Source organism: Anabrus simplex, chromosome 2 (assembly GCF_040414725.1).
Source record: "Anabrus simplex isolate iqAnaSimp1 chromosome 2, ASM4041472v1, whole genome shotgun sequence".
In the NCBI taxonomy this organism is placed as follows: domain Eukaryota; kingdom Metazoa; phylum Arthropoda; class Insecta; order Orthoptera; family Tettigoniidae; genus Anabrus; species Anabrus simplex.
Window position 1 is genome coordinate 563,487,060 of NC_090266.1, and position 25,831 is coordinate 563,512,890.

The 25,831-nt window shown below is 40.0% G+C and overlaps 1 protein-coding gene across 1 annotated transcript in view; it reads right to left on the reverse strand.

The window, feature by feature from the left end:
* Positions 1-25,831, reverse strand: part of side-VII (sidestep VII) — an 843,150-nt gene that overhangs the window by 632,364 nt on the left and 184,955 nt on the right. Inside the window, exon 3 of the mRNA XM_067139977.2 lies at positions 11,033-11,184. Coding sequence (XP_066996078.2) covers positions 11,033-11,184 — 152 coding nt within the window. The remainder of the gene's footprint in view (positions 1-11,032; positions 11,185-25,831) is intronic.

Below are 25,831 nucleotides of genomic sequence, written 5' to 3' on the forward strand. Positions count from 1 at the left end.
ATTTCACCTTATTTTCTTGACACGGCATAAGACCACGGGCCGTGAAACCATCAATGTCAACATTAAAATCCTCTGTGGGAAGGATACTTTTAAGAAGGCTTCAAAATTCTGCAAATTAAGGAGAAAGAAGTCTATTCTTCTTTATGCTTTCTGTGTAGAAGCATGGACCATAACATCATTCCCAACTGTGTGAAGCTGACGCACATGTTAAATACTCCGAAGACCATAAGAATATAGCAACGCGCCAGCAAGGCTCTTGTGATCGAAAGAGTGCATTGCACTCGTAAAGAGCTGGACTCAGTCTCCCGAGAGTTGTTTCGTTTACACCTACTGTTAAGCAACACTTTCTTGCAAGAATTGCGGTTGACTTTCGATCGCATTACTGCTATACAGTCTGCAAGAAAATTCAACCAGCTGTCACTCAGACAGAAATCTACGTTCCTCCGACTTGCTCAGAAACAGGCGGTCTCTTTCTTTCTATGAATTCCTTGGACGAAAACCAAAAGGCAGTTATAGCTAGGGGTCTTAATATCGTTGTCGCTCCCTCTAAAATTCCCACTGAGGTGTTAATTACTTCCGTTGAGACAGCCATTAACAAACTACCTACGGATGAAGCTAAGGAGTTAAGACAGAAATGTGGAGACTCAAAATGTCCGCTGTCGTAACCGCGCCCAATTTAACAAGAGGCTAGAGAAGAGCTCTGAAGGAACTTAGAGATGATTCTGAACCTATCATTCTCTCAGCTGAAAAGGGTAATGCAACAGTGGTTTTGGACACTGACGAGTATAAGAATAAGATCTCGGCTATATTGTCAGAGCCTGTTTACAGACCGAGCTCAAGTGACCCCACCACTCGTGTGTCCAACGCCACCGTGATGCTTTTAAGGCAATCTTCAGCTCCGAAAGAAGAGGCTAAACATCTGTCCCCGGGGAATGTAGTGCCACCTAGATTATATGGACTGCCTAAGATCCATAAAAAAAAAAAAGATGTTCCCCTCAGACCTATTGTTAGTGCGATAGGTTCTCCTACGCATGCTCTGGCTAAATAACTAAGCAAATTGCTTCAGCCACGCATAGGACGTACTGAATCATACGTCAGGGACTCTCGGTATTTCGTCAACAAGCTGTCAACCATAACCCTACAACCTAATGCACCTTTGGTGAGTTTCGATGTGGAGTTCTTGTTCAATAAACTGCCGATTGCCAATTTCATGGCTCTCATTGAACACCTGTTCCCCTGGGGACATTACTAAGCTACCTTACCACTGCACGACTTCCAGCTATTTCTTGTGGGGTGGGAATTCTTTTGAACAGACGGACGGAGTGGCTATGAGAAGTCCAACTTCCCCCGCAGTGGCTAATTTCCTAATGGAGCGTTTTGAGGATGAGGCTATTGCTTTGGCGCCCGTCAGACCTATAGTATGCTGGAGGTATGTTGATTATGCATTTTTGGTCTGTGCAGAAGGTCCTGAGAAACTTCATCTATTTCTATACCACCTAAATCCGCAATTTCCTTCAAATAATTCACTATGGAGATGGAGTCGGACGGATGCCTTCCTTTCTTGGATGTTCTAGTAAGAAAGAATCTGGGTGGCTCCTTAGGGCATACCATCTGTCCTAAGACTACCCACACAAATTGCTATAATCATGGAGATTTTCACCACCATCCAGCACATAAACAAGGAATTCCCACGACACTCACCAAGAGGGCGAGGCGAATTTGTGAGCCATCAAATATCCAGGTGAAGATGGACTCGCCCAAATATACGTTCAAAGTTAATGGTTACAGCGATTTGCAGATTCATAGAGCCCTGCATTCCAGAGAAACGACCAAGCAAAGCTCACAGAAGGGTGAAGTGAAGGGAACTGCCTACTTGCCTCACATTCACAAGACCACAGATCGAATTGCCAAGGTCCTCCACAAGCACAATATAAAAACAATATACAGTACTGCCAGCAGCATTTTCCTGGTGTGTAAATGGGAAACCATGGAAAACCATCTTCAGGACTGCCGGCAGTGAGGCTTGAACCAACTATCTCCCGGATGCAAGCTCACGGCCAACTCGCCCGGTGGATATAATTATTTAGGAATAATGGAATATAACTTCAGAAAACAAAGTATACAATCACGTTGTTTCAAAATGATAATGCAGATATGGAACAGTGTTTATATTGCTGCTACAATTCTCAGAAATATGCTAGAATTTATTGTTCTATTACACGAGAGAAAGTTATTATTACAGTAAAATCCTTTGCAAAGAAATGTTCGTTTTCGGTATCACTTATTTGTATGGCCTTTTATATACACGCTATATCAGCATTTGCTTTAACAGTTCACATATCTCAGTCAAGGGCAGATTTTACAATAAAGCAGTTTCATACATTTCAAATTGCTTCTCACGATGATTATAACGTCCAATGCTGTTATTTTCGGCAAAACGTATACATGGGACAGATTCTTAAATTCCCTTTGTGGCATGAGAATGCTCGCTTCTACAGGGTTAAAATGTGCTGTGTAGTGTTAAGGTAGCCCTGCTTATTTCCTGTGCCGAGTACCAACGCCTGTGATTGGAGTACCATTGTTCATAGCATATAAGCACGCAGGGAGGTTGAGTGACAAACTGGCATAAAATATCAAAGTGCTTGCGTGTTTTGAGTTGGAGCGAATTTGACTTATGTGTGTAACAAGTTGTACGCACGAAAGCATGCCGGGTTATTTCCGACTAAATCGATGTAAACTAAATCGGATTCACTGCTGACTGATTACCCACACAATTGATATTGAGGGAACATTTCAGCAGCATCTAGCGTGAACTTAACCACAGGGAAGAATTTGTTAGGAAATGGATTAAGGGAATGATCCCGTTTCTTTTGTCCCTGTTAAAGAGTTGTGGACAGGAATGTTAGAGCAAAGGAGATGAAGGCGGGTGAAGAAGTGGAAGGTAAATCCTGGAAATGTTCGTAAATTCCGCAATAGGGAATAGGGTGTCTAATCGTTTGTGTCTCCAGGAATTAACCTGGTACTTTGGACGTCCTGTTTTTTTTGTTTTTTTTGCTAGTTGTTTTACGTCGCACCGACACAGATAGGTCTTACGGGGACGTCCTGTTGGCCCACGATTTTCAAAGTGACTTAAGTACAACTTTACCTCCTGTTCCAGGTAGCCCCATACATTCCTGCTCGAAACTTTTACGTTTTTAGAATAATAAGCGTTACAACTCGAAACGCATTTGCTACAAAACTGTATTCTGAAAGGTAGCAATACGTAACAAGGGTCAATTAAGTCAATTTTATTTTGCAGGCAACATATCTTTGAAGCAGGTAATTCTGCAGTCGCTTGACAAGAAGTACTGTAACCCACTTCATTTACAACAACTACGTCTAAATTCAGTCTATCTATTAACCTTTTCAGATTATTTAATCTACCACAACGAATCATACTTCTGAAATTCCATGCTCCAACTTGCAGAACGACAGTATTCATTGTCCTGATTATCGTCTCCCTCTCGTGTATTCCCCTTCCAAATATTCCAACGAAGGACTATTTTACCCGGGAGGAGGCTATCATCAGTAGATCATTCAATCATACAGAGAGTTGTATATCCTCGGGAGTTACGGCTGTAATTCACCGTTGCAATCTGCCGCATGGCAGTATAAGCATAGCCAAGCCATGTTGAGTATTATTACAAGGCCATAACGGTCAACATCTTCTACAACTCGACTGATCTCATTCTTCATGGGTGTCCACTGTACATCTGTTGTATTTCTAACCCATTACCCTATGTTCTTACTCATTAGTAAAGTAACTCCTGAATTTCCCTTACTTCTATTATATTGATAATTTTGTAGTTCAATGTTTGCAACTTCCGAAAAGCTTATATCCCTTTCCCGAGGAAACATTCGTTAATCTAGTCTGTCGATACACACTCATCTGGTATTGTTGCACCTATGGCTTGGCTACGTGCTTCGTTGGGACCATGAATACTTCCAACCACGGCAATTTCACATCATTCACAGGAGGTGGTTTGAGTTACGTTTGAATATTCTCTTTCGAAAACTGTAAAGGAAATATGAACAATAAAATTGAATCCATGGTGTAAAATGTTCGAATATGAAACATATTCGATTTTTAGCTAGATTGTAGAGTATTCTGTATTGGCAAGGCCATTATGAAGCTTTCCCTGTTTGTTTCAGATGTTACTTTATAACGCCCAACCAAGTAAAACTTGCTACTGAAAGTTAATGTTCGAAATTCATGAAACTTACAGATAATACTCATTTATAACGTAGTAAGTTGCTTTCAAAGTTAATTTAAAAATAGCGAAAGTCGTCATTATAAGGTGTCTAAAATTATATACCCTAGATCTTGGAAGATTGTCATATCAGGAAATTTTTGTTACTAGATTGAATTGCTTTATTTACTTCAATCATTTTTCATTTGTTTATTGTCTGATATTACAGATTATATGAAAGCATTATAAACTTATTTTGTAAATTTAACTGACATTCATTGCTCATTAAGAGTGACTTGGCATATAGAGGCAGGTTTTATTGAACTGAACCATACAAGGTGAAATACATTCAATATCTTTTTACTGTAGAATGTATAATACATTTTACTTCTTATGTCGTAGATGAGTGAATAAATCAGCTGAGTGCACAAAATCTCTTTTTATTTGTTTAGTTATTTATAAATGTATTTATTTATTTTATTTATTTATCTTTAGCAGTGGCGAAGTTAGGGCTCGTGGCGCTCTCTTACCTTTAACCATGTAAATTACAATTGGATTCATATATAAAAGAGATGTACTATTCTATTATCAAATCAAGGATAAATAACCTAAATGACATACATGAAAACTTATAAAGAAAAATCAAAGGAAAGATCAACAAATAAAATAAGATGAAATATCCGGAGCATAAAAGTAAAAATTAATGAGAAAAGGTCATAATGAAAAGTTACATACAAACTGAAAAATATAAGCACTACATAAATAGAACACATTATAAATAAAGTAACATAAATACACTGACTGACGAGCAAATGCAACACCAAGAAGGAGTGGTCAGAACTTTATGCCAATTGCAGGGTAGACTGACGTCACTGAGGTATGCTCATGCTGTGAAATGCGCCGCTGTGCTGCGCACGTAGCGAACGATAAATGGGACACGGCGTTGGCGAATGGCCCACTCCGTACCGTGATTTCTCAGCCGACAGTCATTGTAGAACGTGTTGTCGTGTGCCACAGGACACGTGTATAGCTAAGAATGCCAGGCCGCCGTCAACGGAGGCATTTCCAACAGACAGACGACTTTACGAGGGGTATGGTGATCGGGCTGAGAAGGGCAGGTTGGTCGCTTCGTCAAATCGCAGCCGATACCCATAGGGATGTGTCCACGGTGCAGCGCCTGTGGCGAAGATGGTTGGCGCAGAGACATGTGGCACGTGCGAGGGGTCCAGGCGCAGCCCGAGTGACGTCAGCACGCGAGGATCGGCGCATCCGCCGCCAAGCGGTGGCAGCCCCGCACGCCACGTCAACCGCCATTCTTCAGCATGTGCAAGACACCCTGGCTGTTCCAATATCGACCAGAACAATTTCCCGTCGATTGGTTGAAGGTGGCCTGCACTCCCGGCGTCCGCTCAGAAGACTACCATTGACTCCACAGCATAGACGTGCACGCCTGGCATGGTGCCGGGCTAGAGCGACTTGGATGAGTGAATGGCGGAACGTCGTGTTCTCCGATGAGTCACGCTTCTGTTCTGTCAGTGATAGTCACCGCAGGCGAGTGTGGCGTCGGCGTGGAGAAAGGTCAAATTCGGCAGTAACTGTGGAGCGCCCTACCGCTAGACAACGCGGCATCATGGTTTGGGGCGCTATTGCGTATGATTCCACGTCACCTCTAGTGCGTATTCAAGGCACGTTAAATGGCCACCGCTACGTGCAGCATGTGCTGCAGCCGGTGGCACTCCCGTACCTTCAGGGGCTGCCCAATGCTCTGTTTCAGCAGGATAATGCCCGCCCACACACTGCTCGCATCTCCCAACAGGCTCTACGAGGTGTACAGATGCTTCCGTGGCCAGCGTACTCTCCGGATCTCTCACCAATCGAACACGTGTGGGTTCTCATTGGACGCCATTTGCAAACTCTGCCCCAGCCTCGTACGGACGACCAACTGTGGCAAATGGTTGACAGAGAATGGAGAACCATCCCTCAGGACACCATCCGCACTCTTATTGACTCTGTACCTCGACGTGTTTCTGCGTGCATCGCCGCTCGCGGTGGTCCTACATCCTACTGAGTCGATGCCGTGCGCATTGTGTAACCTGCATATCGGTTTGAAATAAACATCAATTATTCATCCGTGCCGTGTCTGTTTTTTCCCCAACTTTCATCCCTTTCGATCCACTCCTTCTTGGTGTTGCATTTGCTCTGTCAGTCAGTGTATAAGTGTGACAATAAAAAGTGATTTGTGTACATGAGTTAAAAGCTAAATATTATGTACATTTATTCTATAACAATAAAAATATAATCATGACTTAATATTAATTATAAGAACAACAGTGTTTGTCAGTTGTACAGTAAAATACTAACATTACTAACCTACGTATCATAATCACAAAACCAATCAGACGTTACCAATCACACAACAATCAGCGGTATTTAATAGGTAATCTCGACATAAGATTTTAAATGTTGTTGAGCTAGAGTTCCTGACTGCACATGGAAATGAATTCCAAAGTCGTGACCCAGCCTCAACCAAGGATCTATTATACATTGAAGAGTGGTTGATGGGAATAGCGAGGGAAGTGCCAGATCTAGTGTTACAATTATGTAATGAGGATAATAAATGGAATTTTGAAAAAATATGTTTGGGTAGATTTACCTTCAGAGTTCGGAAAATCAATGTAAGTTCAGTATGTGAAACTGCCGTTGCCTTTCGGGTTTCAGCCAGAAAAGACCTGTGTAGTAAGGGGTTATATGAGCATCGTAACTCAAGTTGAAAGTAAATCGAAGGGCAGAGTTCAATGCTCGTTGAAGTTTCGCAGTTTGTTCAGGTGTCGCATCAACGAGGACAACGTCGCGTACATCTTTCTGCGTCCATTTCTTACGTGTGTATACCAGTCAAGAATATATGTCAGGATCATTCCTAGGTTCTTCATTTCCTTACTGTTCGGGATTACGGTTGCATTAAATGTCACCGGAAGAATGGGATCATTTTTATACCTGGCACATGCTGTTTGGATAGGATTTATTGCTGGCCAGTTTTCTCTACCATCAAACTGTACCTCCGAGAGTACATTGTGAATTGTGATCCATATAAGAACTGAAGTAAAGTTATTCCATGTTCAAATTACCTAAAGGGACGCTACCGATTTACAACAGCAGCATTCAAACGAAACCTTCTTCCTCTATAGATCGTATTCCAATTCTGTAAGCACCCTTAAATTGATCAGTAAATCAATACCCCCTCCCAGTATTTTATTGTATTCACTCAACAAAATAGACTGAGAAACGTTTATTTTACATTTGACGAATGCGATAACAAGAGCATCCTTTCTATCTGAAGCCATTTGTACCTGTCTTACTACCATGTCAACGCATTACAGTAATGCTAATTTCTTGGTCTTCCAGAGTGTCATACGAATCTCTCTCAGTCTTATTCAAATCTTTTATAGGTGCTTTCTCAATCCTATCGAATCTTATTGTGCCTGCAAATTGAATCCCTTCTTTCTTCATATACTCCAGTAGAGACATAGAACTGAACAAATTTGTCTTCCCACATGAACTAGTCCTGACGCCATCTGTTTTGTAACGGCACTTCCCAAAGTTCTACTACGGTCTCTTTCCTCTTTTCGCTCATATATCCTCAAACGGCAACAATACCATTTGTCATGTTTAGACATCATCACTTGAATCCAAATCGAATTGGTTTTCCACATATAAACTGTTTCATACGGTATCTTCCATAGTGTGGCTCCATAGCCTCATAAAAGAATAGACGGAAGGATGTATTTCAATGTGTTCATCAAACTTTCTACTCACTTTGTGTATAGTTCGAGCTTTCTAATTATCATTGAAGTGGAGATATTTGAATATTATCCAAAAGTAGTCTCTTCAAATATATTTCCATATAGCCGTATTTTTGACATCAGCTTTGGTTTTCCAGTACATCATTCTGTTCGGTTATTGGCAGTATCCTGAAGCCAACAATATACCCAGCATCTAATTTAATCACAGTCATCTGTATAATTGTGTAATTTGGCACATTTCACTTTCATTGTAGATTTTCTTTACGAGTTGTAGGTCCCAGACAAGTTGAAAAACTATTTTGCATACCAGACTCAATTACATTTTCAAATACCTTTGAGGACGCATCTTTTATATTCTGAATTGTAAGTTTTGTATCCTCAGGCGACTATTCATATAGATCGATAGAGCACCACTGGCTCATAACTTCCATTCGTTTATTAGAGGGCACAGTATTATTGCCATGGACAAAAATCCTTATCGCATTTTTGGATAATTTACATGTGCTTACTGGTGGACCTGGTTTGAAAGATTCAGTAGACGCATTATTTTACGGATCTATTTTCTCATTGTAGCGTGTGATTGCCCGAACAACTGATCGCGGATCAGGCATCCTGATCCGGAATACTTATGGTAGAGCGACTGGTTCATTTTCGTTCATATCTCACGGGATCTGCTTTTTCAACATATCTACTTAAGTAGTAAATGTATTTTCACATCTTTGTTATGGACTTCTGAAACATATTGTGCATGCATTGATTTTACTGGCGATGTTAGTCGGATTTATGAAGTATAGTTCCGAATTTTGGGCACAATGATACATGGCTAGAATAAAGTAGGCCATCTATAGTTCTATTAATTGGTGGTGATATATTTAGTAAATTTATGTACATAAAGACACTCGGTTATTAGGCTCAAAAGGAAGAGTGGCACAGACTGTTCCACGCTTGCTTTCTGAGCCCACAAAGGCAAGTACAATCCTGACCAAGTGTGGTGGCGTTTAAAGGTGTTCATATATGCCAATCCAATGTCTGTGTATTTTCCGGGACGTAGTAACCTCCTCCGGGGCGGAAAACCTTAAAAGCCGTTAGCGGAATTTAGTACCAATAACATATCGTTGCATGCCGGCCGTGTGGTAGCTCCTCTTGGTACTTCCTGGAAGGGGATAGTGAGCCACTCGACCAGGGATCTCCAAGCCGGCCTTTCCATGTATTGTGTTTTTGGGAGATGCAACGAGAATGCTCTCTCTCTAGTCACATCGTGCATATTCCGGTACACATCACCCGAGGTATAAAAAGAAGACTAGCCGTAGACAGTCAGTCAGTGTTAGAGTCAGTGTGGGACTCCATAGTGGAGGCAATGTTGGACTCAGTATCGGAGTTTGAGTTGAACTCAGTGTGTTGAGGTTCGATAGCTGGGCTGGGGTGACGGGGTGTCGGCTATCGCCAATTTGCCACTGAATGAGGGATTGTTGTTGTGTCGGAGCGTCAAGAGAGTAGCTGGAGTGAAGACCGTTGTTGGCTGCCGTTAGGGTATTGTCGGGTACAGGAGTATTGCGTGTGTATATGTACTTCTGTGGACTGAGGGCCGCCATAGACAATGACTGGAGCAGCTGTCGTGAGTGTAATTGCAACAGTGTTAATGGATATTGTTGTGAGGCGTATTGTCCTCCTGGTTAATACTGTTGTTGAGCTGTTGCTGTATAGGTGTTTAGTTGCTTGACTGTGCGATTTACTGGAATTTCTCTGAAGTCGACCTAAGGAACAGTCATCATGTGTTTTGTGACCTGTGTTCAAACCTAGCTGTCTGCATGCAGTTGCTGTGTAGGGGTGACTGAACTGCGAGAACTGAAAGTAAGGCGAGCCTGTGAATAGGATGATAGCCCTCTCAGGTTATTTCAACAAGCCGGGACTCCCTGATGTGTGTAAGGACCGGAAACTAGTAAATAGACATCAATTTGTGAGTGTGGTCAGTCATGGTGTAACAGAGTTGCGTATGTGTAAATATACATGTGTGTATGTGCATTTATTGGACCATCCTGAAATAAATTACAGTAGAAAAACAGACGGTATTTTATCTTCTTCTTCTTCTCCTTCTTAATCTGCTTACTCTCCAGGGTCGGTTTTTCCCTCGGACTCAGCGAGGGATCCCACCTCTACCGCCTCAAGGGCGGTGTCCTGGAGCTTTAGAATTTTGGGTCGGGGATACAACTGGGGAGAATGAGCAGTACCTCGCCCAGGCGGCCTCACCTGCTATGCTGAACAGGGGTCTTGTGGAGGGATGAGAAGATTGGATGGGACAGGCAAGGAAGAGGGAAGGAAGCGGCCGTGGCCTAAAGTTAGGTACCATCCAGGCATTTACCTGGAGGAGAAGTGGTAAACCACGGAAAACCACTTCTAGAATGGATGAAGTGGGAATCGAACCCACCTCTACTCAGTTGACCTCCCGAGGCTGAGTGGACCCAGTTCCAGCCCTCGTATCACTTTTCAAATTTAGTGGCAGAGCCGTGAATCGAACCTGTACCTCTGGGGGTGGCAGCTAATCACACTAACCACTACGCCACAGAGGCGGGCACGGGGTTTTATTCGTAACCATATTATAATAAATTGAACAAAAATGTATTGTAAAATCATCTCCATGATCGTGACTGATTAAAGATAGTGCTCAACCGTTTGAATTTCTAAAACTTATCCATGTGGAAGTAACCGAATGGTTTGAATTATTACTTTTTTAATTAACTTGCAGCTAAAACAGCTTTGGATATGTTAGATACTGCTATATACAAGGGAGATCACCCCATTTCGGAATGTAAATTCCAAAGTCTACAGTGAGGAGTAACAACTGACTTAAAAGGAATATGATTTAGGAACGATGCTTTTAACCAACTAACTTGAATATCATTAGACCACAAAGTACTAGACAAATGAAAGAGACTGGACCACATTCTTGTACTTAGGAGAATTGCTGTAGAAGTACCAAAAGCACAATGAAAAATGAATTCCTACCGTTTCTTTGGTCTTCTCTAAACGTTGTCCATTGCGCCACCACGTAATACTTGCCGGGGGTCTCGAACCTGAAGACTGACACAGAAGGTCGTAGCGGCGTCCTGCCGATAGTGGCTGGCTATCTCCCAATATCCGAACATCCAGTGGGCCAACTGAAAAATAAAATGTCCGTAAGACATTCGGTCGTATACACAGTCTTAGGAAATAAATAACATGGAAAATTAAATGTGGAGTCAGCTTTTTTGTTTAAGAACATATAATTATACCGAATTATCCACGATGAGGTAAACTTTTTGATCGGTACCAGATCGTAAATCAAATGGTATAAAGCCATTATGAATATTTCAGTTTTGTTTACTATTTCCAACTGCAGCAGTCACAACAGGAATCAAAAGAGGACGTTTTCTTCATCGAAGCGCCGAAAATATGTAGACGGTTAAATATCTCTAAAGTTTTGTAATATGACAATCAAACAAATAATACACACATTTGCATACTCATAGATATTAATGGTCATTGTAGTGTGTCACGTTCACTTTTACCAGTTCCCAAGATTAATATGCATTCTTCTCTCACTGACGAGAAATTGTATCCTTCGTGAAATACAACACTAATTCTTCTTAAAATGGACTTTTAACAAATTCAGTTTCAGACTCTGGGTCTGGGGATGAAACTGGGGAGGATGACCAGTACCTCGCCCAGGCGACCTCACCTGCTATGCTGAACAGGGGCCTTGAGGAGGGATGGGAAGTTTGGAAGGGATAGACAAGGAAGAGGGAAGTAAGTGGCCGTGGCCTTAAATTAGGTACCATCCCGGCATTTGCTTGGAGGAAAAGTGGGAAACCACGAAAAACCACTTCCACAATGGCTGAGGAGGGAATCGAACCCCCCTCTACTCAGTTAACCTCCCGAGACTGAGTGGACCCCGTTCCAGCCCTCGTACCACTTTTCAAATTTCGTGGCAGAGCCGGGAATCGAACTCGGGCCTCTGGGGGTGGCAGCTAATCACACTAACCACTAGACCACAGAGGCGGACGTTGAGTGTTGTGCTTTTTGTGTTAAGTTATTAGAAACTGAGCTTAGAATCATTTAAGCTAAAATTAGAAGTACATTTGACTGCATCAAAGGTTGATTGAGAATTAGCAATGCTTCAGGTTAGATTGGTGGTTAGACGTTCATTGGATTATTATCTGGTACCATGTTGGCGATTTTAATCATCGGGCATCGTTACTATAGATGAAATTTGGCGACAGATATATCGAGAAACTGAACGTTCAAACTGGTCAGTTTTCATGTTCGTTTCCTTTCTACCGAGCTCGATAGCTGCAGTCGCTTAAGTGCGGCCAGTATCCAGTAATCGGGAGATAGTGGGTTCGAACCCCAGTGCCGGCAGCCCTGAAGATGGTTTCCCGTGGTTTCCCATTTTCACACCAGGCAAATGCTGGGGCTGTACCTTAATTAAGGCCACGGCCGCTCCCTTACCATTCCTAGGCCTTTCCTATCCCATCGTCGCCATAAGACCTAACTGCGTCGGTGCGACGTAAAGCAAATAGCAAAAAAAAGCGTTCCCTTTCTTTTCATATATTAAATCGCGAAGTAAATCAACCTCAGAAAGCCAGTAACAGGGCCAGAATAATGTATTGGTAAGGTTCATTTTCACAGAGTTTACTCTGACTGTTATTTTCCATGTCTACATGACATAATATTATAAATTTGTTTTTTCTCTTTCCTTCCCAACCTTACTTGCGTATATGAATAAATTTTGATTCAGAAAATATCTTTCTTTCATTTCCAGTCGTTAATATTGCAACCACACCACCGACGCCATTTTCCATAGCTCGCTCTCTTTCTGAGGATCTCTCCAGCTTCTGTTTGCCCCACCAAGTCGGAGGTGTTGTGCAATCTGATGCAACTTGACTTCGACATGGACAAAGGAGCTTGACAAAAGTTTACACAGCCTAAACAAATTTCCAATTAATTATATGTATGACCGATACGGTTACATCATCTCCCTCTCACCTTGTCTACCAGAAGACGATGTGACTAAAACTGTCGGTAAACATTTCCCGAGTTCAAGAAGACTTCATGAGTGTGCTCATGATACTGAAGTCCTGAGATTGTTGTCGGCAAGTGTAAACTCCCTCAAATTCTCGATGTCCAAGATAGGGTTTTCATTACTATATGTTCTTCTGGTCAAATTTCGCCAAATCGTTCGCTTCACAAATTGATTCAGTATCTCTTCATTTGGGAAATACCAGTTCAACTGCAACACCACACAGTAGCTCTGCCGTTTCAAGTGAAAAGATGTCCTTTTTCAGGGAAGACCTACATTTCTTGAGATTGTCTAGGTGTTAAATCCTTCGTCTTTCCACCATGATTGGTTATTTTTTAATTTCCTATTTTTTTTTTCATTACAGTTTTCATCTACTTACTTGAAGACTTCATTTACTAACGTTAAGTTTACCGCAACATCTGCAATCATTCGAATGCATTCCATGTATTATATTATGTTATATTCATTCCCCAAGTCTGCGATCATACAGTACCTATCTTTACTTCCTCTATAACCTCCGCAGGCTCTAATTAACTGCGGTTCCCATTTAGTGGTTTCCGAGAAATGAGAGGTTGAAAAACAGGCAAGCAAATTTCCACTAGCTCTCTTGGTGTAATTGCGAAAGTCCGTCAAATGAATGTTGGAATTTGATTCATAAATACATGACATTCCTACTCTTCTCCAGATTTACTAGAGGTACTTTTCTAATCACCGTTCTTCTTATAATAATTTAATTAAATGCATGTTAGTATTTCTTCTCGCGGTTACTATACTATTTATTTAAGACGTCCTGTACTGTGAGCCTGATACTTCGTGGTGGAAGCCTACAGATTTGAAAACTGAGCGAGTTGGCTGCTCGGTTAGGGTCGAATAGCTTTGAACTTGCATTCGGGAGAGAGTGTGTTCGAATCCCACCGTCGGAAGCCCATAAGATGGCTTTCCATAGGTGTCAATATTCACACCAAGCAAATATTGGGGCTCTGCCTTTATAAAGGCCACGGCCGCTTCCTTCCAAATCCTTGTCCTTTCCCATCACTTCGTCACCGGAAACATTCGATGTGTTAGTGCGACGTTAAACAAGTAGGAAAAAGGAAATGATTTCGTTTAAATTAGTGTATTTTTCACTAACACTACTGTAAGAAGTGTCTAACATTTCCTACAGTGGTATCCAGTGATTTTAGAATGTTACCGTCTAGACAATTGTATGATTTTATTTCATCTAACAGACATATGTAGTGCTATTTTCATTATTATAGATCATTATTGCTTTCACTTCAGTCTCTACATAAACTTCACAGGCATATTCAAATTTGGGCACAAAGTAAGTTTACGGATTGATGAGCTTAACTGAAACAAAGTAAGAAAGCACAACATTACATAGAGTAACTAAAATTTCGACACTTCGTATGTTTGAATCGTTGACTAGAAAGTGAATTCTGTTTTCTGTCTCCACTTTACTCGAACAATCTGAAATATTCCCTACTTATGAACATGACCCAGAAGGGCCCCGTCTCCTATTTTCACTCCATCGTTCATCCAAGAATATCTGGATCTGAGCGCTAGTTCGAGGTTCACTCAGCCTACGTGATTACAATTGAGGAGGAATCTGGCGGTGAGATGGCGGCCCCGGTCTAGACAGCCAAGAATAACGGCCGTGAGTATTCGCCATGCTGACCACACGACACGTCGTAATATGCAGATCTTCGGACTGAGCATCGGTCGCTCGGTAGGCCAAGGCCCTTCGGGGCAGTTGGGCCATGAGGTTGGGTTATTTCATCCAATAATAACCACAATGAACTGCAGAGGGGTCGAAGTAAGAACTGTATCTGGACAAAATGTTTATCATTTCTTCTCTGGACCGTTCACCGTACAGTTTTCAACGGAACGCGGAAAAAGATTCAAGCTTTCCGCAGCTGAGATATTTTAACGAAAACTCTTGATTTTCAAGCATGAACGAGATGATAGAACCGAATCGCACACTTTACGAATTTGGTTTCGGAATATATATGCAGTTAGATTATGAATTATTCCGAGAAAATGAAACTGCTCTGTTGCTTAACCAGTCAATCAATCAATCAATGAAAAATTCGAACAGAAAATGGTATCTATTTAATTCTTTGGGCACATTCGAAAATGTTTTGTCACTCCCATGAAAATGTTCAAGTTACAAACTGCTCTTTGCGTTAGTACAAATACTGGGGGTAATGAACAGAATATACTAACTACCTCGATAAATCAAGGGGCAGAGTGTCTATTTCATTATCCCAAGTTCGTGGGCTCAACCCCGACTGATGTACTTGATTTCTATAGGATGGCTGAGAATTTCGACAATACAATTTTATAATGTCTTACTTACATAACCTCCACGTAAATCCTATATTTTCAATAGACAAAGTTGTCTTAGCCTTCGCGACCATTCAATGGATTTATCATTTAAACGCAAGCCGATAAGACATAATTGGTTGTCAAGCCGCGTAAATAACACAATTTAGAAAATTTGAAACTGAATCCACATTATCATTATCGTATTACTATTATTGTTAAAAATACTGTATCCCTCGCCACTCCGTCTACCTGAAGATGTTGTAAATCAGTACGGTTATGTATTCCGACAAATTACGTGATCAGATGACGTATGATTCCAGAATTTATAATAATAATAATAATAATAATAATAATAATGAAATTAGTACCCGTTCTAGTTCCCTACTTGAAATTCCACTAAGTCGAACGAATTCCGACAATCACTCCTTTTTAGTTACTGCATTGAGACGGTGGAATACACTCCCAATGGACATTCGGCACCTTTCTTCCTCTCATAAATTCAAATCTGCCTGCCGAAAGGTTTTTCTAGAAATATAATACTGAGTTGTGTGAGTCATTTTGTGTATACATGGGTTTTCTTCATTTATTATTATTATTATTATTATTATTATTATTATTATTATTATTATTATTATTAATGTGACACTAATTGCCGTACTGATATATAGGCCTTAGTCTTAGAATTATCTGTCCGTAGTATTATTTCTTTTTAGAATTTCTATGTCTAACTTTTATGTTTACATTTTTAAATTTTATAGTTTATAGTGGTTTATAGAGGGCCGTGAGCTCTAACTTCACCATAAATGTAAGTCAGGAATAAATAAATAAATAACATAATAATAATAATAATAATAATAATAATAATAATAATAATAATAATAATAATAATAATAATAATTTTCCGGGGTATTTGTGGAACACAGAGGTGATGAAAGAAGGTGCGGGCTTGAATGGGTCGAACTACAATATTAAAATTAATTTAAAACTTAAACTGAAGGTTATATTTTCAGAACTTCAAACTTAACAATTTTTTATAATAATGAAGCATCAGCTACAATGACAAACTAAAAACAAGACAAGAAAGATCCAAATTTGAGTGAGTATTACAAATCCTGGGCTTCAAGCCCCTAGCTTCACAATTTCTGAGCTCCCAGCTCAAATTTACAAAGAGCACAAATTATTCAAGGGCAGAAATCGCCTAATTCACGAGCACTTGTTCTCCAAAATATAAATATCTAGCCTTCTAGAGGCACTCTTTGCTATTACAAAACTTGAAAAAGAGCTAACAGGCTCTCAGTTTTCCAAGCCTACTCAAGTCAACATCAACTTACACCTTGAAAATAATTTATACAGGGGTATATGATACCCAACCTACTGGGCTTTCATGGAAAAAGGACAGGTTAGATAACTGGCCCAAACACAAGGTGAATGGAGGCACACTGCGCTCTAATATAACGAACACTTAAAACCTAAAGAGCTCTAGGCCGATGAAACAGGGGCTATTCCTAAAGTACTGAGGTGACTCGTATAGAAATTGCATTAACACATTACAGTTGGAAAAACGGTTAGAGAAAAACGTAGTCACCCCAAACCAAGATGAAGGGGAGCTCGAGAGGTTAATTCACTCTCTATCCCCTATTATCAGTTAAAGATTTTATGAAGGTTTTACATTAGCCAGAATAAAGTTACATTTTAGAAAAGTTGTTACATACTAAGGGGTCGGACATTTCCCTCGGGTTAAACTGTGGAGTTAGCAAGAAAGAATAAAGTTATGTGACCATTACCTTGTAGATGTTCTAGCTGCCGACGGAAGCGGCCGCCCGCCTCCTGCTTAACACACACACACACACTCAGATAGACGTCGATCAATTGGCCAAGAAACGTGAAAAGCCGCAGTTTATAAACCCTCAGGGAAGGTTCGAGATCATTCAAGACTAAACTAGCCACACCCTCTCAGCTTTATTGGTAGATTTCAAAAGTAACACTCAGAATCGAACAAGAAGCCTGTGATAGGTGGAAAATTAAATTCAGAAATTAGTGATTGGCTAGATTCAAGAACTGGCGGAAAAGAAAAGGAAATATTACCAACCCAAATATAAATGAGCATCAATCAGTTACAAAAACCTAGAAATACAAAACTTCTTTAAATTATAACTTCTTACACTTTGCACCAGGGTGCATGATCATAGTTTTTTGTGGTGTCATCTGTAGAAAAATGCCCGAAATTCTTGATGTAGAGCAAACACAACAAGGAGAAATTCACTCAGTTTAGGCAACTGCACAATAACAAAATTACATCATATTTCTGTGGTGACCTCTTCTGAGTAAAGTTCTAAGTTGGTGTAGTTTCAGTTTCACTGTTTACCAATAGAGGAGTTCATTTAGGCGCTGAATTTTATGCGCGGCTTTGGGGTGTACCATCGGGTACAATAATAATAATAATAATAATAATAATAATAATAATAATAATAATAATAATAATAATAATAATAATAATAATAATAATGCAAAAGAGCGTCATTTGTTTCTGGTAACTTTGACTGATATCCCACTATATTGAATAAGACAAATAATCAATCTTTCCTAACATTCATTTCTGCTAAGGAAGGGATATATAAAACATCAAATATCTTGGCCAAGGTAGTTATTTTTCCAACATATTCTTCGTAATATTTGATTTTGGCAATATTTTATTCGTTATCTCAAACTCGTATGTATACCGAGAATGGCCCGAAGCATTTCCATTTCACATTCTATTCGGAACTGCTCCCAGCAACAAATTAAGCTGACTGAATTCCATCTGCATTTGCACTTTTCAACAAAAAGGAATGACGCTTGTGAGGGAGAGATTTAGAATTCCTGAAATCGTTTCTCGAAACTTTCAACTTCATATTAATACTGTTTGCAAAAATCTATTCCACCACACTCCTCGGGAGCCTACAGCTGTATTCTACACATATTATCACTTCCCAAGGTTTCTCTTATTGAGAAATCTTACAAGTCATATTTTTATTCTCTAATTTGTTTAACTTAGTTGTTGTGCATACCACAGTTCTGATCACAATAGTCTTTAAAGGTACTTGATTAACCAAGCTTCAAATCCGAAGTAGGATTCGATGGATTGATACGTAGAATTTTACCTGCCATTGTTTACTTCTTCAGCACATCGTGAGTAAAGGGCTGTGAGTACTGCAGAATTCTTATCTTTAACCTTCTCATCTTTAGATATAATGATTAGTGTACGAAATATTTACGTCATTTAGACTTTCAGAAGCGTAATGTCACTGAACTGGACTGAAAATGAAAAGGTACACAAATACATTGGATTTGCTAAGTGAAGCTTTCGGTGATTTTTGTGTAAGATTGTAAATTCATCTTCCGTTTCTTAATATAATATTAAATTTATAAGTCAAAGTGAAATTTAGGATATGATTTCTGTATATTTTATTCGCCAGAAGGATTTTTGTAATGATAAATATATATTCAAATAAACCTCATCAGTTATGAAATAAATGTAGATGACGTAATGCCTGCATCAGATCTGGTTTTCTTATACTCATGACATGCATAAATATATCGATTGTGATGGAAACCTCTTCGTGATATCATTGGCATTAATACTACGTTACAATGAGTTTCCAAGAAAACTCTGAAGTAAGGAAACACATAAAGTACACCCGGATCCCTTTGAGGAATGGTTACTTCGTTTCCAGTCAGAAGTTTTTGCTAGATCATGAGCCATGGCAGCAATATATGGTCGAATAACGACATCGAATGGCACTACGTCACGAAATATATGGAGGTTAAGGGTAATAAGCAGAAGATAAAGATTATGGACACCTACAGCAGAAAACAAACAAAAAACCTCTCAAATGGAATGTACACACTCCTGTAACTCAAGTAGTGTCCTCCCACCGACTTGTCCTTGCTGATGAAGAAGATGTACAGTCAACAAACAAACTAAGAATGAGCGCATGGTATTGTATGATCACCACATTTACTCTTTTATGAGATTTGATTATAATTATTATCAAAATATAATTCACCACCCATGCAGATACAAACACTGTTGATACCCATAACAAACATTATACCAATAAGATCAATTTTCTTTTTATTTGGAAAAGCGTACTTGCGGGAAACATATAGATATAGATACGATGCGCTCACTGTGTTCTTGAGCGAATGTATATGTTAGAGTAGGACAGTCTGGGTTATAGGACAACGAACTGAGTTTAAAATCTTCCCCTCTTTGTCGTCTTTCAATATAATAAGGATGCAAGTATCATGTTATACCTAAAAGAAAGTGGTAACTTACCAACGAGCACAAAATGAGCCAAGAATGAAAATAGTACATATTCGCCCATACACCAAATATCATCCTGTAATTCTTTACTTCAAAAATATTTCGGTGTGTTCAAGTTTGCGAGAAGAAAAATGTTTCGTCACCTGAGAAATTTAGAAATAATATTTCAATTCACTCAGAATGAAAAGTCTCTACTTATGTCTAGCATGAGGCAGATGAATTGGAAAGGAACAAACAAGAGACATGTCAAGACATACTGTACCCGACAGGGCAAAAGCCAAGGATCAGGAGAATAAAAGAAAATTTATATTTCATTGTCTGCGAGCAAGTTCGTGGGAAGTCAAAGCGTGAAGATCTAGACAGCGTACCCAAGCCGCCGAGCATGCAGAAAGGGAAGACATCGTGTCATGAACGAAGGATTCACCGAGCCAGGTGACGGAGTTTAACTCGATCACGAAATCTCTGTAAGCAAAGAGAGGGTCGTGTTTTCTGGCGAAAGAAATATCCAACCCATATGAAAACAGATTAACCAACATTGTTTCCGGTGCAGTGCATTTCAGTCAACGAAGTAATACGACAATGAATATGAAATTAAGAGATGGTTAAATCGATAGTGGAATTTATAAGGATCTGTGGCATGCTTTATTGTAATAATAGCTGAAGAGTCATGAAACTAATGTATTGTTTAAGAGCGAAAAAATCCATAACCATCTAGCAAATGTCCGTGAGACACTCGACTGGGGAATCACCAATATGGAGGGAACAGGTACATTATCATAATATGATGCATTACTGTGAATATCTACGATCGAATTTTTACGGAATTACCTCCATTTGAATCTATTGATATTGGCCACATGATTGCCGCAAGATTTCATCCGTAGCACCCAGTAATAAGGGGAACTCAATTTTGGGAGATTGACATTTTTGTGAACAGTAAAATAATAATATACTGTACTCAATAAATGAGATTAGAGAAAAAAATACCACCGAAATAAACGCGAGTGCGGGAAATGGATATTTGATAAACTTCCCGTAAGGACAAACTACGACCAATAAAGGAAGTCGGTATCTGCGAGTAACACGGTACAAAATAATCTGATGTGAGACCTAGTAACTGATGTCAGAACGTTTAAGCGTTCATAAAATTCGAATGCAGAACAGTGTGGCGTTAAACGCCGAACGTAAGAAAGTGCGTGTGAAATGTGATGTTCTGAACGAAGAATACTATTTTTGTGTCTGTTCCCAGTAACTAGGACTGGTTACGCGAACGATTCACGGCCAGGAATTACCATGGGAGAGACAAGATGCTGAACAAGGACTCCACGGAATTCAACGCCAGCGTGAAGCAGCGTTAAACTCAGGACCAAGGACTCCCGTGAGCTCGAACGGAGACAAGGAAAGGCTAAGTACCGAATTTGCTTGTTATTGCATGGTCATGTCATACGAGTTTCTTCATTCTCTAAATATTAAGTGATAGGATTAGATTTTAAGGGTGCCTGAAAAATAGGGTGTATAGGAGCGGTCTGAGTGATTACATTTCCTTAATTCAGAGTAAAAATGCATGTAGATTTGTTTCGGAGTATAGATGATATTTCATTCTGAGTAGATTAATAAATAATTGCGCGTGGCCTCCGAAGAGGCCTGGTGCAGGTCTTTCGAGTTGACGCTATAGAGGCGACCTGCGCGTCTGTAAGGATGGGGCCCTATGTGTGATGACTTCTAATGCTGAAGTCGACATACACACACAGCCCCCAAGCTATTGGAAATAACCACCGAACCGGCCGGGAATCGAACTCGGGAGCCCCCAGACCAAAGGCCAGCACGCTAACCATTTACCCATGGAGCCGGACTCTGGGTATATATATCGTCGCTACCGGGACAAAACCTCCTATGTGAAATATTTCAGCTTAGAACTTTGGCCGGTAAGGTTCTGTCATCTAAGGTGCAATATTGTGTGAATATTGTCAAGGCATTCTCGCTCTTCATAATGTATGTGCTGGGGGTCAGAATATCTCCAAAAATATTATCACATAGGAGGTTTTGTCCCGGCGACGACTATATATTTAATTAAGTCACGCGTGTTTTTATTGTGAATGTCCGTAGTTTTGGGGAAATATTTAAATGTGGCAATGTCAGTGTTGGTATCGTAAGGGGGGATACATTTACCATATATTGTAGTGCTTATTTGAGTGTAGTTTTGGTGGGATATATTTGCGTTTTTCTTGTAAGTTGGGGATCAGGTCCGGCAATCAGTTCTTAAATATAATGCATATTTTGTCGTAAAATAAGCCTACAAGTAAGCAAGTCACGAAGAGAGAAGATGTTAATGAGGTTCGAACAATGCCCACCAACGTAGCTAGGCGAGAGGTAGAGATATTAGAATCATTCCTAAGATAGATTAAAGGGTGTGAGTAGAGAATGTGGTATTACTTTAGACCATTCACCTTTAAAGAAATCGTATTAAAACAGTTGAGAGGGTAGAGGAATAACATAACCTAGGGATACAATCTGTTGGAAACCAATACTCTGGAACTGAGAAATTTAACATACTCTGTGCAATGAATTATGAGATGTGATGCCTCAATGAATTAAGTAAATTAATGGGCTAAATTTGATTACATAAGCGACGAAGATTTTAATGCCGGGGAGGCAGAATAAATGTATTGTGAATAAAAATATGTTCGCCCATATGTGACGAAGATTTGTATGTGATGGAGGCGGATATTTACGCGACAAACTCACGCCCTCAAGGTCGGAGTGCCTTGTACTGGAAAGGGAGCAATAATATTTCTTTGTGAGGCAAAGACATAGGATGGGTCGCTTTAAGGTTAGACGGGATTCAAATTTTTGGATTGATTGATGACGCAGGTTTTGTTCCTGCAGTTAAATAATCTGTGTTCCGGGTTCGAGTCCGAAAAGGGAATTTTTGAGTTTTTTTTGTGTTCAGTTTGCGTCACCTTTTTGTGTTAGTTAGGTTTGTAATATAGGTCTCACTCAGCCACGCATAAGAATCGTGTAAGATAGTTCGAGTGTTTATCGAACAAGGTATCGCGCGTGGTCATGCAGTAAACTTTATCAAAAGAATCAAAATAATTCCCAACTACCAAAACATAGATGTGGATGAACTTAAGAAAATAAAAGTAACCTTGTGCTAAATGTCTAACGGATATGCTAATATTTGTATACTCACCCCCGTTAGTGTTGTTTTTCCTTGCTACCTTCCTCATCATCAACAAGAGTTAACAAACCCCTTTGTATTTCAAGCCGATATTGATTCTCATTCATTGTAGTTAGATGCTACCCGTTTCCTGCCCCGCATAGGCCCCTACATTTTACATTAACGTCGCGCCCAAAACCCACTAGATGAAAATTCCGGAGATCATTGAGGGGTAGGATCATTGAGAGAGATGAATATGAAAGGAACACGCAACAGGACAAACATTATTGAAAGTCAGTGTAGTAAGATGGAGGAACAGAGAGGAGTGACAAGGGCAAACATGAAAACACGACAGGGCAAGGACGATCTCCACATCTTCATTCACTGACGTCTTTGCATAGATTGGCTCTCTCCTCATCAATCGCAGATATTCAACATCCCTCCCTTCTCAGCCCCTGACGAGCTCATTTCTCCTTCATTCAATCCTGGGAAGACTTGGGTTTAAGGAGCCGAGCTGCTCGACTGAGCAGTATGTTTCGAGCTGTCAGCGGAGAGTTGGCATGGAATTATATTAGTAGACTTATAAAATTGAGCGGAGTTTTAAAAATAGGAAATATAATATGAAGATAAAATTCAATTTAAGAGGACAAAGTCGGGCAAATATTTATTTGTAGGACAAGAAATAAGGGATTAGAATAATATTTATCAAGGGAAATGTTCGATAAATTGTCAAGTTCTTTGAAAACATATAAAGAGAAGTCTATGTACACCACTAATAGGGAGTCCGCCTCCCTAGCGTAACGGTTAGTGTTATAAGCTGCCGTCCTCGGGGGCCCGGGTTCGATTCCGGGTACTGCCAGAAATTTAAGAATGGCAGGAGGGCTGGTATATGGTTCAAATGGTACACGCAGCTCACCTCCAATGGGGGTGTGCCTGAAAAGAGCTGCACCACCTCGGGATGAGGACACGAGTTTACTTTACTTTACTGATAGGGAATCTGCCATTTGGGCAACAGCCTTGTATGTAGATCAGGGATTGATTGAAGTCTGTCAGTCATCACATGCTATTTTATGTTGCTACGACATCGTGAGGGTTACTGACGAAACGGTGGGAAATATCTAACAGCACGCTCTCCCCACTCTTATCGGTCCCGCCTAAGCATAGCAGAAACGCTTGGACAGTCCTACCAACTGTTGATGTTCAGGAACAAAAATCCGGTTTATATTTGATCGACCTTCGTAAATCAAAATTGTCACAAGAGTTCAAATCCTCAGGTCATCTTCCTCTTCAGTGGGATGATGTAATTCCGCGTGGTCTTTATTGGAGTCTGACTTATCCTACATAACATATTTATAGAATGACAACCGGGCGAGATGGCCGTGCCAAGGCCGCACTAGATAGACAGGCCACAAGGCTCGGACCGTGACGTCACGCCAGTGGCTGGCGTTCAGCATGGCAGTGTAGGGCCCGCTCTCACTTTCACCATGATATTGTTCATGTATTTAACCTTAATGATAAAATTGAACACTCCTTCAATTGTGGCTTTACTTAGGCTTGTATACTACACGAGTTTTATGCGGGGAGAAAACTGGCAGGGCAGTATATGTACATTTCTTTGCGTAAAATTATGCTGACATCTGTCACTTGTAACTCAACACGGTATCTTGTAAAAGATCAGAACGCGTAATACGTATACAAAAAGTTTTAATCTTACTAGGAAAATGCATGATGGCAATTCACAACAATAGTCTGAAACCTTTCTTAGAAATTAAGCTGCAATTTAAAACTTACCTAACAATTCCTAAGGTTTCAGTTTATACATTTTTATTTTCCTGAGGATTTCTTCTTCTCAGCCATGAGTTTGTCTACGGTAACTTTTCTATTGTTATTCAATAATATATTACAAAAGATTTATATACATTTGTCAACGAAGTGTTTAAAACTATTTATTTAATCACTGCATGTTTAAACATGTTTTCGTTTTCCAGAACATTGTTGACAAGCGAAATCAGAATTTTTCTCTGAGAATCCTCATGTAAAAACATTAGTGTACAGGTTTACATTTTGTAGCTCTAAAAGTGTATGGCACAACATCTTTTGGTCCAGGGCAGGAGCAAGCCAAGGCCGCACTAGATAGACTCAGATAGACATTTTTTTGTCTGACTCAGAGTTGTCAAAGTCAGGATAAGTTGTCAGCTTGATTAAGCCAGTTATTTATTAAGATTTTAAATAAATGACCAGTATCAAACAGCTTTTTGTGTGTGTGTTTCGTCAAATGGATTTTGAAAAGTGGTTTGTAAATTGCTTTTGCGCAGCTTTTCAAACATTTTCCTACTAACACTGTTATTATTAGAAATTATGCATGCTACCTTATAAGCTATAGGCCTATCTGTTAATACTTTAAAGACTTACAAAGTTAGTTCTTCTAAGAAATGTCACGTTAGGTTCGTACATGGAAACAAATCAACAACGTCTTTACTTTTTTTAAACTAGATGACAACATAAAAGTTTGTGCAGTTGTAGCTAATGTAGTGTTATTTTCTCCGCTTTTACTACTAAAAGCAACTACCTCTACCTTTCCTCCTAGCGGGCGATCTGGCCGTGCGGTTAGGGGCGTGCGGCTGTGAACGTGCATCGGGAGATAGTGGGTTCGAATCCCACTGTCGGCAGCCCTGAAGATGGTTTTCCGTAGTTTCCCATTTTCACACCAGGCAAATGCTGAGGCTGTACCTTAATTAAGGCCACGGCCGCTTCCTTCCAGCTGTTAGGCCTCTCCTATCCCATCGTCGCCATAAGACATCTGTGTCGGTGCGACGTAAAGCCACTAGCAAAAACAAAAATAAAACCTTTCGTCCTTTATAGTTCAGCTCACGTTTTATGTAGACTCCATCCAACAAGTTACAAAATATTTCATGCTCCTTTAACAATTTTAGTTTCTTTTTCAAGTAATTGCAA